This window comes from Sciurus carolinensis, chromosome 17 (assembly GCF_902686445.1).
Source record: "Sciurus carolinensis chromosome 17, mSciCar1.2, whole genome shotgun sequence".
Taxonomy (NCBI): domain Eukaryota; kingdom Metazoa; phylum Chordata; class Mammalia; order Rodentia; family Sciuridae; genus Sciurus; species Sciurus carolinensis.
In genome coordinates, this window is record NC_062229.1 from 63,440,314 (window position 1) to 63,453,760 (window position 13,447).

Consider the following 13,447-nt stretch of genomic DNA (forward strand, 5'->3'; position numbering starts at 1 on the left):
GACAGGAAGGTCTAGATGGGACTTCTCACTCTTCCAGCTGCCTTGAGCCTCACGCTACCCATTCAGTGTTCCCAGGGCACAGGGGCCACCCTTGATCCCCAGATCCTCCTCTAAATGCTCCAGCTTGGGTGCAGGCAGAGGAGGAAGCAAGGGGACAGGAGGAGGACTCTTAGGACCTGTCTCTGGTAAACTTCTTAAACACAAGCCCTACCCAGACTATGTCTTTGGGTCTTCTTCTTTTTATTTAAACCCAGGGACACTTAACCACTGAGCCACCTCCCCAGCCCTTTTTAATATTTTATTTAGAGACAGGGTCTCGCTGAGTTGCTTAGGGCCTCACTAAGTAGCTGAGGCTGGCTTTGAACTTGTGATCCTCCTGCCTCAGCCTCCCGAGCTGCTGGGATGACAGGCGTGTGCCACCACGCCCGGCAGGTCTTCTTATTCAGAGCTTGAAAGCAATATCTGAAGGTAGATTTTAAAGATCCATCTGCACAGCACATGCGAACACATAAACATCCAGCTTTACTTTGTATGATTGGAAAAAAGGAATTTCATCAGGTTTTCCCTTTCCTTTTGACATTCAGAGGTAGTTGTAAATGGAGCTTGGGTTTTTGCGATTGGTTCTAGCAGGTTGGAAAACTGGTTGAAGCGTGAAATGTCAGCTACGGATCATTTCTAGGTGTTCTCTTACTTGCGCTCCTTGGAGCAGTAACACAGGGCTGAGTTTGACATGAGAGGAAGAGGGAGAGAGTGGAAGCAGACAGCGGGAGGTCTGAAACAAGAACTGCAAAGAGGAGCCAGGCACGCTGTAATCCCAGTAGCTCGGGAGGCTGAGGCAGGAGGATCATGAGTTCAAAGCCAGCCTCAGCAACTTAGCGAGGCCCTAAGCAACTTGGCAAGATCCTGTCTCTAAATAAGATACAAAAAAGGGCTGAGGATGTAGCTCAGTGGGTAAGCACCCGTGAGTTCGATCCCCGTACCAAAAAAAGGAAAAATAAATCGATCTTAGAGGTCCTGCTAAGGCAGGGGGACAAGGGAGCCTCCACTTTCTTCTGCATCAGACACTGCCCGTCCCCAAGCCATACTTGATGCTTCTCTTCAGCTTTCTCAGAACAACTCTGCATAGTTATTACTGTCCACATCTGCAGATGGTGAAGCCAAGAATCCCTGCTCTAAGCCACATGGCTAGTTAGTGGCAGAGCTGCCAAATGAACCAGGTCTGTATTGCTCTAAGTCTCTGCATTCCCAATATTGTACGTGGCTCAAGTGCAATTAACCTGAACTGTAACTGATTTCAGCCTTCCTGCCTGCTACCCTCTGCTGGAAGGAGACGTGTCTAAAGGAGGGCCGGGGATATAGCTTAGTGTTTTCTTTAGCAGCAGAGGGCTGGCCAAGCATGTACCAAGCCCTGGGCTCAATCCCAAGTACTGCAAAAACTAACAAAACCCAAACAGGAGTCTAGAAGGAAAATAGGCAGAAAGACCAAGTAGATGGAGAAGGTGAGATTCCTAGAGAAGAGAAATAATGACACATAATGGGAATCACTGATCCAGAGAGAGAAGGATAGGGAGGCTCTGTCCCCATGGGGGTAAAGAACGCAGGTGGAGCCGGGTGCACCCTGTAATTCCAGCAGTTGGGGAGGCTGAGGCAGGAGGATCTCGAGTTCAAAGCCAGCCTCAGCAACTTAGCGAGGCCCTAAGCAACTCAGCGAGACCCTGTCTCTAAATAAAATGCAAAATAGGGCTGGGGATGTGGCTCAGTGGTCGAGTGACCCTGAGTTCAAAAAAAGAATGCAGGTGGAATATCTCCTCAGAGTTAAGAAAACAAACTTAGGATCAAGTTTTGCTTCTTCCACGTGATTGACGTGCAACACTTGGACACATGACACGGACTCTCAGAGCCTCAATTTTCTCATCTATAAAACGGGGTGGTGATAACACTATTCATCTCATCTATTGATTAAACAGACTGAGGTGACATGAACATAAAGCACCCAGCACGGTACCAAGCACAGTGTCACTGCTCTCCAAACTCTACCCTTGCCCCACATTCCGAGAGCTTTTCCAGGGGCAGGGGACTCCCGTCCTATCTTTGAACTTTAAACCGCACGCATTTTTATGCATTGCAACATCAGCAGAGGTGGCTTGGCTTTTAATTTTCTTTCTCCTCTTTGTGCAATCTAATACTCTGCTCTGGAAACCGAGGTCACCTCTTATTAACATCTTACCTCGCCAGCCAGACTCTTCTCCAGAGACACTTGATGTTTTCTTTAGGCAAACAGTAACTTCGAATGGGGGAAAGTCAGTCCGGGTTATTTCTGCACTCACTGAGCAGTTTTAGATGCTTTTTTTTTTTTTTTTTTTTTTTAAACAATCCTTGGAAATCCCTTACTAATTAATCAGGGTTTCACAATTCACACGAGTACCCGTCTTCTACCTGACAGCCCAAGTCATGCAAAGAGGGGAAAAATACATAGCAGGTCCGACCTGAAGTCTGCCTTCTGCTCGCAGCTATTCCAAGGACTACAGAGTGACCAATCTGGACGTGCATATTGAACATATTCCTCCCATCTGCCCCCTCCTGTGAAAGTTATCTGTACGCCTTTGGCTCAAGGCCTGGGAGAACTTGTTTTGGCTGGGAACATTCAGGAACGTGCAGGGACGGAGGAGGGATTGCTTCAACACAGGGAGCTCCCCACCCTCGCCGGAGGACATGCTCCTGCCTTGACAGCCTTTGGTAAAGGGCCAGTAATGCCACCCTGCTGGACCGGTCGAGGGCTTCCTGAAGATCGGAGGTGCTGATGGCAAGGGGCGGGGCGAACGCCGACAGGTGTGAGCTCGGCTTACCTCTTGCCACTGGCCGGCCCTCCAAGCGTACAGCGGACACGGCGGGGCGTGGCAGGCGCGCTCCGACTCGGGTCTGGCGTAGGGGTTGCACTCCGTCTCTCGGGCTACTTTGTGCGTTCCGATCTGACAGCTCACATGCCTCTGCTGCACTCCTTGGCCACAGGACACCGAGCACTAAGAAGACAGAGGACGTAAGTGGCAGCTTGGGCTCTTTTGGGGGTTGGGGTGGGGAGGCCAGCGATGCACTCCTAACCCAGTGACCTTCACCGCTAGCGCAATGAATGGGACCCAGGGCGCTGCCGGGCATCTGGGTGGGGACCTGACTGCTGGTCAGGGCGGGAGGTTGGGAAGAGCCACGCGAGGTTCAGGGGATCTCTGAAGTCAGCAAAATCCTCGGGGGACTGAAAAAGTTGGGAGAGAGTGGGGTGAAATATTGTGCACAATGTAGAAATAAGGCTACCACGGGAAATGCAGATTCGGGATGATTTCTACCCTGGAGGATTTGAGGTTCTTGAAAATTAGGAGACAGAGTACTGTACAAGAATTGCTTGACAGATTAAAGTTATAACCCAAGGAGCATAAACCAAGGATAACTTTAGGGCCATATAAGTAAAATTATTTTCCTTATACTTTTTCTTGCTTCTATTTCTGGAAACAGTTTTTTTTTTTTTTTTTTTTTTTTCAAACCATGGAATTCACTGAAGTATTTGTGTCTATTTACAGCCTCAGATAAATATAAAAAATAAAAGCTGGCAAGAAAAAACAAAACAAAACATTCCCCCCCGGCTTAATGTGTTCTGCTCTTGAAAAATACTGTTAATCACGCAGAAACATTTTTGTTGACCAAGTTGCAAAACACCATATTAAATCTGCAATTAACTTTCCTCTAAATTAATTTTTTAATGGCTTCCTTGTTGCTGGGTTTCATAATCTCACTTATGGTCAGGCCAAAGAATTATTGTCTTTATTAAGATTTTGACAGAAACGAAAGGCAACCTTTGATTGGAAAGAGCAGCATATTACTGCATGGAGCTATTAAAAATGATGACCCAGCTTTTGTGATAACTCAGCCTCCCTTAATTTGCTGGTGTTGAGACAACAAGTCTTATATACATGAGAGCCACATCCCTAACAGGAAGTCTTCTGAAAGAACAGAATCATGCTCTTTTAAACTAGAAAGTCGGTCTGGTTCAATTAACCCACAGCAGTGTTCTGCTGTCTCTGGGGCTAATAATGGCCTTCCTCCATGCACACCCGAATGGGTTCTGCTGGAACTTAAGCTTCCCTCTGTTTCAGATTTTTAAAAAAACAGGTGATACTCTTCAGAAGGCAGCTGGGGAAATTGTATTGTTTCAGCTGAATCTCTGCTAGGGAGGTGGCGCATCCTCCACATCAAAGCTAGCTCAAGAGAAGGAACTGTTTTGGATCAACACTGCTGTATTGTTTGGGCTTAATTGCATTAATTAAATGAGTTTAATTAAGTTAATTGTATTAATTGAATTGAGTTTGTGACCCACGAGGAACCAGACTTTTGAAGTCATTATGTCCTGGGTGGGAGGGGAGGAGTCCCACTGCCATTGACAGTTCAGTCTCCAGGGAATGACCATTTAAAGCTCATGGGAGGGACGGGGATACTATTTCTCAATGATTACTGTGGAGGAAAATAAGCTTCAGCACAGTAGAGCCGGCCCGCAAATGACAACAGGATTGTTCAAACAATAACACCACCAACAACAAACAGCAAGAACCAAGAAACCCTTTGGCTATTTGAATTTGGGCTGTTAAATAGCAAAAGGACATTTCTGGAATACTGTATCCAAAGAAAAGCATGACAGTATTGCAACATGTTTGAGTTTAGCTAAGAGCTGACGTACATTCCCAAACTCATAAATATTTGAATAACCTAAAGAAAAAGCAACAAAGACTTTCAGAGTGTATAATACTATGTTGGCTATTAAGCAAATGAAACCTCTTTTGGATACTCCGGTTATTGAGTAGGTTAGTTATGGTCCAATGAAGGCAAGGTACAAAGGGTCCTAACTATCTGAAATTTAAAAAAAAATCGCCACTTCCAGTGTGTGATCGTTTTTCAAAAGACAAATGAAGACACACCCACAAAAGACTTCAATTATGCAATGCGTTTTTCTGGCTTCTGATTTGTGGATCATCAAAACCGGCTTTGAACTAACCCATTCAGAAGTCTCAGCAGGACTAACACGCACAGCAAGGTGCAGACTCTGCCTTTCTGGATCCTGCTTCTACAGTCATCTTGGCTCCAAGGACCTCCAAGTCTGTGTTTGGTGTTCACTCTTTCTTCCCGGGCTGTCTCAAGGGAGAAGACAATTTGCGTACAGAGCTAGCAGGGCTTGGCTGGTGAATTCTGAGAGATTCGTGCAGAAATTCCTTAAATAAAATGGCATCAGAAATACCCCTGCGTGACCCTGGAGGTGGTGACAGTGGGGTGTGCTCACGTGTATTTAATTTTTCTACCTCCGCTCAGTGTATCTTTTAGTTACTCTGCAGGGGAAGACATCTGCATGGCCTCTGTTAATGTGTCCCTCCCACGGCCACCACTGCCCCCGATGCCAACATCACCCTACCCTCAGCGGTCTGTGCCAGATTGAGAGGTGTTTTCAGTTCTGATCCACTGAGCACGGAGCTGCTAATACCCAGAACTCACCAACTCAAAAGGGGAACTTGATGCTTATTTACATAGATACAAAGAATCCCTATGGAACTTCTGGTGTTTGGGGAATCATACCATTTATGTGAAAAACTGGCAAGAATTTTACACACTTTCTTCTAGCATTACCCCTAAAATTATGGCAGTGACTTTATTTTCGATCAGGAATTAGCTAGAAAGGTAGCTCTATCAACCAACTTTTTGGAATAATAACAACAATAACAGCAGATGTTTACCAAGCACTTAATAGATACCAGATTCTATTAAAGGATCTCAACCTAATGATTCCTTTTTGTGGGGGGGATGCTTGTACACTGTGGGGCATTTAGCAGTATCCTTAGTTTGTCCCACTAGATACCAGTTATATTTTCCCTCACCCCATGCTGTGACAACCCAACCTGTCTCCAGACATTACCAAATGTCTCATGGGGTACAAAATTTACCCCCAGTTGAGGCCTTAGTTCTCTGCTCGGCATTTTCCATAAAACATCTTTTTTATTTCATAATAAGTCTTTTAGGTAAGATATTCCACAAATAAAGTGAAGAATAGAGATAATCAGCTTCAGCAAAAACAAAAAAGGAAAAACAAAACATTTCTAGTAAACCTTGTCTTAGGCAATGGAGCATAGCTACTGTGGCTTAGAAATGGACTCCCAGTTTTAAAATATGGCGCTAATGATGTCTTTTTTTTTTTTTGGTATTCTGTTAGCAAGAGTGTGGGTGAGAATCCTGTATTCAAACAAAGTCTCATCAATGCTCACAGTTCAAACAAAAGCCAATCAAATGGAGAGCAGAAATCACGAAAGCAACTTTGTTCTCATCCTGCCCATATGCATATGGGTTTCCTTAACCCCTCAGACAACACAAACTCCCTATTTGCTCATTTCTCCATTGAACACATGAAGCACGCATCAGCCTCAGACACCACCACCTAGCGGCTGGCGTTGAAATTACAAGAAAAGTCATAACCCAGAATAGCTGAAGAATCGAAATGCAGTTTGCCAGTTCTATTTTAACATTAGCTCCAAAGATCTTTAAAGACTGGAATCTTATTTCACTGCATTGAAGTCACCACAACTTCAAGGTGTGTCCTTGTATTTTAGAATCCGTAAGGAAGAAACCTGGGCAGTCAATGAAGTCACAGCATTCCACTGTGGACAGAGCCCTTGCTAACCAGAAAGGTGTTGAATCATGATAGAAACTTACATCCCAGTATTGATACATGAACTGATTGAAAGAATTCATGACTAATGAATGGGGAAGTACACTTTCATTCTAATCTGATCATTGATTCTTATTTCTGGCTTTCATTTTAAGTTAAAAAGCAAAACAAACAAAAAACCAGCCAACCAACCAACCGACCAAAGAATGCTTTACATTAGGGACAGGATAAGTTTTAAAAATTGTGCTTCAGAATGCTTTTGAAAATAGGATACAGAGCCTTCAGATTTATCAGGCTGCATTGAGAAGTTGATGGTGATTTTTGTTTTAAAATATCATGAGTATCCCTTAGCTCTTGATCCAAACCATTGAAACAAATTGAACATGAACTCTCTCTTTTAAATTTTTTAGCTGTAGGTGGACACAATTCCTTTATTTTATTTATTTATTTTTCTGTGGTGCTGAGGATGGAACCCAGTGCCTCACAAGTGCTAGGCAAGTGCTCTACCACTGTGCTATAACCCTAGCCCTAGTCCTGAACCTGAATTCTTGGGGAGAGGGACCTTTAAGACTTTAGTGAGGATGTTAAAACAAACAAATGAAAAAGCCAACCCAGCTTTATAACTTGAAGATTTCAAAAGACATTGAAATAAAACAGTCCACTTCAAATTTCAAAACACCAAATTTGGGGAGAGTCTATTAAGATTAGGGTGGGTGTAGGAGTCTCCTATCCCAATATTCTGTATGTATGTATTATTATCGGGTATTTTTGACACCATGAAAAATTGCAAAAGAACAGAAGGACCAGATATAAAATCCCTTACATATCCTTGCTAATGGGCAGTCATTACTCTTGGCTAACAGCACTGCCTTAGGGATGCTCCTGTGACTGCTGGGTCACTATAGTGAGCCAGTCATCTCTGATCATGTGGATGGGTTTTGTCCATCAACCTCTCACTGGGTTTGATTATTTTCAGGTACACTTCCAAATTGCACCAAGCACATCTTACCCTGCATGTGGCACCTTGGCTCTCTGGCTTTTATAATGTAGTTTCTACATATCAAAACAGGACCTTATAAAGGTGGCCACAGACCCTTACCTAACTGGGTTTGCTTGCCTCTCTTTTTTTTTTTTCTTTTTTTGCAGTACTGGGGAATTGAACTCAGGCCCTTCTGCTTGCGAGGCAAGCACTCTACCAGCTGAGCTATCTCCCCAGCCCTTGCAGCTCCTTTAAAGGTGGTGACTTCTCTAGGCAACTGGTTTGAACAGGTGTTGGGTTTTTGGGGAGAGGCATTCTGATAATCTCATTACCTTATAAACATAAGAGGTGGCAGTGTGGGGGGGGGAGATCCCAGAGTTGAAACCTAATTATCTTATTTTTGTAAGCACTTCTAGGCTCCCCCCAACAAGATCACAAGATATTGGAGTAAAACTCCCGTGTTTACCAATAACGAGCAAGAGATTCTTTTAATCATCTCTTTAGCAAGTAAACCAGCCTTTAAAATGAACATGGTTCACACGCTCTAAGCTTAATATTTGGGAGAAATGCAGAATAGATAAATAGAGGCTAAGAAACATAAAGAAAAGCAACAGAGCAGAAAAGTTTACAAGAGGCCGAACTAATTAGCGTGGTATCTTAAATCACGCCAGCTGCAGGCTCCTGATGAACTGAAAAGCACTAAGAGGGCAGGAAGTTAAAAGAGGACAGTGGTCACTTAAAAGCCATCAGACCAGTGTGACGCGATGCCCTGAATGGATTCCTTAAGGAGCTCTCTCTAGCTGGGCACGGATTCTTTGTTAAATTAATACAGATGAGCAGATGATGACACATAATGGGGGGTGGGAGGGATTAGGGTTAGGGTTAGGGTTAGGGAGGGGGACAAGAATGGAGGAAGGAGGGACTGTATAGAGGGAAAAGAGGGGTGGGAGGGGTGGGGGAAGGGAAAAAATAACAATGAAACAACATTACCCTATGTAAATTTATGATTACACAAATGGTATGCCTTTACGCCATGTACAAACAGAGAAACAACATGTATCCCATTTGTTTACAATAAAAAAAAAATCCCTGGTACACCCCCCCCCAAAAAAATAATTAATACAGATGAAGCTCCACGTTTTCTGAGGAGAGAGGGCTTGGGAGGGATGAGGCTCTGTGCTGGAGGATGGTGTCCTGTATTTCACACCATGCTGTGACGCCTGGCTGCGGGTAGGGAGGACAAGGCTGCCAGCTCCAGACGTTTAAGAAAAGTTGGGGTGGGTGCGGTGGTGCACGCCTGTCATCCCAGCGACTTGGGAGGCTGAGGCAGGAGGATCGTGAGTTCAAAGCCAGCCTCAGCAACTTAGTGAGGCCCTATACCACTCAGTGAGACCCTGTCTCTAAATAAAATAGAAAAAGGGCTAGGGAGGTGGCTCAGTGTGTTAAGTACCCCTGGGTTCAATCCAGTACCACAAAAAAAAAAAAAGAAAAGAAAAGAAAAGAAAAACCTTGGTTTCAGGGAGAATTTTCCAATAGTCATGGTGGAACTGGAGGATCTCAAACCATGTTAATATGGCTGCATCCAAAGCTCCTTTGGAGCTCAGAATCGAGATCAGGATCTGGAAGAACTGATTCTAAAGGCTATGCCACCTTCAACCTAGGTTTCCATTGACCTTCAGGGGGACATCGGCATGAGTCTTCACGGCATAGGAGAATGAGAAATAGAGGAAAGCCAGATCAGTGGAGAGAAGGATTAGCTTTACCTATGGAATATGCTAGAAGTAATCGAGCCTTGCCATGTGTAAGTGAGCACCTTCAACTAAGGTGAGAAAACAGTACCTGTGATCATTGAGGATTGACTTTCGTTCATATTCCTGGATCTTGTGCTTACAGATAAACAGAAGCTTGAATGACTTATTTCTCAAGCTCCACAGGGAAACACTCATGGCCCCTTCGGGCCAGCTTACTACATGTAAAGAACTAGTGGGTCCTACCTGTCATCTGTGCCTGGGTCCCCACCTCCTTCCTATCCTCTACATCCATCATGTTTACTGGGACCAAACACCACTCCTCAGAGCCTATTAGATTCAAGACCCTGAGCAAAGCACTTGGCCTTCATTATTGCTTTAAATCCTCATAAGAAGCATATGGCATAGGCTCTGGGAGGGGTCACAGAGCCAAAAAAGGACATGGGATTCTCCCTCCCATCCCCCACCTCTGTTGTAAACAAGCAAAAAATGCACAGAAATACTTTCTTCAAGAACCTCCAAGGTAGCGGGGCATGGTGGCACATGCCTGTAATGCCAGCAGCTCAGGAGGCTGAGGCAGGAGGATCGTGAGTTCAAAGTCAGCTTCAGCAAGGTAGTGAGGCCCTAAGCAACTCAGCAAGACCCTGTCTCAAAATAAAATATTAAAAGGGTTGGGGATGTGGCTCAGTGGTTGTGTCTTGGGTTCAATCCCTGCTACCCAAAAAAAGAAAAGGAAAGAAAGAATAAAAGAACCTACAAGATAAATTCAAACCCAGTCAGCCTCGTGTGACCTGAATTTTCTAAGTGGTAAAGGATAAAGGTCATTAGCCAAGTATCAAGGGGTGACTCAGTGCTAGACCTCAGATACGTATTACCACGTGGAACTTGTCCTTGCAACCACCCCTTGAAGGTATTATCCAAAGCTCCAGGGACTGAATCCGCCTGCCCAAGGTCACCTGGTGAGTGTCCAGCCTGTCCAGGTGAAGACTCTTCCCTCCCAGTCTCCAGCGCCCCTCTGGAACACCAAGCCCGCGCGGGGAAGCAGGAGCGCACGCCCGGGCGGGAAGCAGTCGGTAGGGGAGAAGCATCGCTCACCTGACTCCAAGCGCCAGCCTTCCACTTGGGGCATCGTCCTCCTCGGCACTTTCTGTGCCCATGTGGCTTAGCAAGGTGTTTACAGTAATCACTTTCTAAAGGGCTTCCATCTTTTGCCATGCAGTAAACATTTCGTTGTTTATGCCCTCGACCACAAGAGACAGAGCACTGCAATATAAAGCAAGGGCAAGGTTGTTGTTGTTTTTGAATCACACGGAATCGGACAAACACCTGCCTGGCGAGATGTCCAGAGCGCTTCTCACCAGAGGCGCCGTTCCCTCCTTTTCCTGTGTCATTTTGGCTCAGATCTCAAGGCGCCACAGGGAACGAAGGTGGCCTTGGGGAATACCCATCCCACAACAATTGTGTGTGGCATCCTGACTCGCTCCAGAGTGTGGGTAGATTCTGATCCTTGAGGCCAGAAAGAGAGCTCAGGAACCCAAAATTACCTTGAGATTCTGATGAAAAGAAGTCCTACTACGGAGGCTGAGGCAGGAGGATCGCAAGTTCAAGAATAGCCTCAGCCACTTGGCGAGGCCCTAAGCAACTCAGCGAGAACCTGTCTATAAATAAAACACCGAAAGGGCTGGGGATGTGGCTCAGTGGTTAAGCGCCCCTGGGTTCAATCCCTGGTTAGAAAACAAACAAAACAACAGGAACAAAAAGGCCTCCTATCAAATAGTAAGATAGGTCTTCAACAAAATCCCTCATGATTTGCTGATTGGGATAGAGTTGCATTTCCAAAACACAACTGTGTCCAATTTTTTAATGGCAAACTTTAAGGAAACTCTTGGGTTACTTTCCAGAGAAAAAGCTCCCCAGTTCATTGGGAAGAAGTAAAAAAGGCAAATAGAAAAGTAGAAGGTGAGGTAGCAGGTAAGCCTGTGCCAACTCTGTGTGTGTGTGTGTGTGTGTGTGTGTGTGTGTGTGTGTTGGGGGCGGGGGAGGGGGATGTGTTACCTTTCAACTCCGATCTGCGGGTTCACTGGACTGTTTTAAATGTGACCTTGTCTGACCGCATCTAAGAAGCTTGACTTTGATTTCAGATTAGGTTTCTCAGAAAGGTTTAGGAATCAAAGTGCCCACAGAGTCTGGACAAAAATTTGATATGACAGTTTCTGTAGACCAGGCAAGAGGCTGGCCCTATTAAGTGCACTGAGACATTCAACATCCATCGCCTCATTAGCGATTCCAGAAGTCATTACCACTCGGATCATAAGCTGCTGGCTCAGGTTTTCAAGACACATTATTCCCCAATATAATGGTCCTGCTTTTCAGAGGGAAATGAATTTAAGAATGAAGAACAGAATGTGAACATGCCATGAAAATAGATTTCGACTGTCATTTCCCTCTCTTTCGTATTTCTTATTTCCTCCCCTAACTTCATGATTTCGTTAGCTTAAATGACCACAAGTGCCCTTTTGTGCCTAATAGATAAGTAGCTCCATGTAAAACAGGGAGCCTAATATTAATCCAACCACGATTACCAAGCAGGCTCACAGTTAAACCAAAGGCACGTTTTTCTAGTAAACACAAACCATTATACAAATTTCAATGGGAGCAAGTAGAAAAGTTTAAACTATGGATATTAATACATTTGGTTTTAACTTTTCACTTTAGGAGGTAGAAACATTCATTTGAGCTTTCATCTTCTAAGTGCAATGATTTAGGGTTAGTTATTTTGGAAAAGTCTTAATAGTATGGAAGAAAAAAAAATCCCTTTTGCTGGGTGTGGTGGCACATGCCTGTCATCCCAGTGGCTGGGGAGGCTGAGGCAGGAGGATCATGAGTTCAAAGCCAGCCTCAGCAACTTAGCAAGGCCCTAAGCAACTCAGTGAGACCCTGTGTCTAAATAAAATATAAAAAGGGCTGGGGATGTGGCTCAGTGGTTAAGTGTCCCTGGATTCAATCCCTGGTATCAAAAAAGAAAGAAAGAAAGAAAATAAGAAAAAAAGTCCAATTTGAATACCTATTCCAAAATAAAAATATCCATCATTCAGCCTATAGCATTTCAATGCATGCCTTGGGATACAATTTTCAAAGGCTAGTAATAAAGTCCTTAGAAGTAACCCTGCAAGTTTAGAGTAGTCTAAAGTTAGTAGTCTAAGTAGTCTTAGTAGTCTAATGACTTGCACAAAGATAATCCCTATGACAGTGATTGCTTTTAATATTTAAAGTCATTTTGATGTGAAAATAATGCAAGGGCATAATTAGAGTTTGGGATGCATTTATTGTTTATTCAGCAAGCACTTATTGAGTAGCTACCATGTGACAAAAATGGTACAGATTACTGGAGACACAGTCATAAGCAAAGGTGCCATAGTCCTACTCTCATGGTGCTCTGGACACTGGTGAAAATGAACAGTCACCAGGTTATGACAGTATATGTCAGGCAAACCCTGTATACGATCACTGGTGAGCACTAACTCGTGAATACTGTCACACGGTCACGCCGGAGGGCTCCAAGGGGACTCCCTGAGGCATCCCTGGAGTCAGACCCGCCAAGCTCATCCGCCATCAGAGTGAGTCTGGATTTTATTCTACTCATGATGGGGAATCACTGAGGAGGTTTGATTCAGGGTCAGACTTATTCTGATTTGGTCTCAGAAATTCTACTTCCAGCAGGGCATGGTGGCGCATGCCTGTAATCCTAGTGGCTCGGGAGGCTGAGGCAGGAAAATCAAGAATTCAAAGTCACCCTCAGCAATGGCGAGGCCCTAAGCAGCTCAGTGAGACCTTGTCTCTAAATAAAATACAAAATAGAGCTGGGGATGTTGCTCAGTGGTTAAGAGACCCTGAGTTCAATCCCCAGTTCCATCCCCACAAGCCTCCCAAAAATTCTACTTTGACTACTCAGTGGAAATTGGATGTGAACACAGCATGAGTGGAAACATGAAGAAGCACTCAGGAAGTTATTGAAATTGTCCCGACAAA

General features: G+C 44.5%; 1 protein-coding gene across 7 annotated transcripts in view; it reads right to left on the reverse strand.

The window, feature by feature from the left end:
• The window catches only part of Adamts9 (ADAM metallopeptidase with thrombospondin type 1 motif 9), a 174,300-nt gene that overhangs the window by 38,068 nt on the left and 122,785 nt on the right, over positions 1–13,447 (reverse strand). For all 7 annotated transcript variants that reach the window (XM_047531184.1, XM_047531183.1, XM_047531181.1 and 4 more), the window contains 2 exons: positions 10,514–10,681; positions 2,847–3,020 (listed from right to left, as the gene is read on the reverse strand). In XM_047531184.1, coding sequence (XP_047387140.1) covers positions 2,847–3,020; positions 10,514–10,681 — 342 coding nt within the window. The remainder of the gene's footprint in view (positions 1–2,846; positions 3,021–10,513; positions 10,682–13,447) is intronic.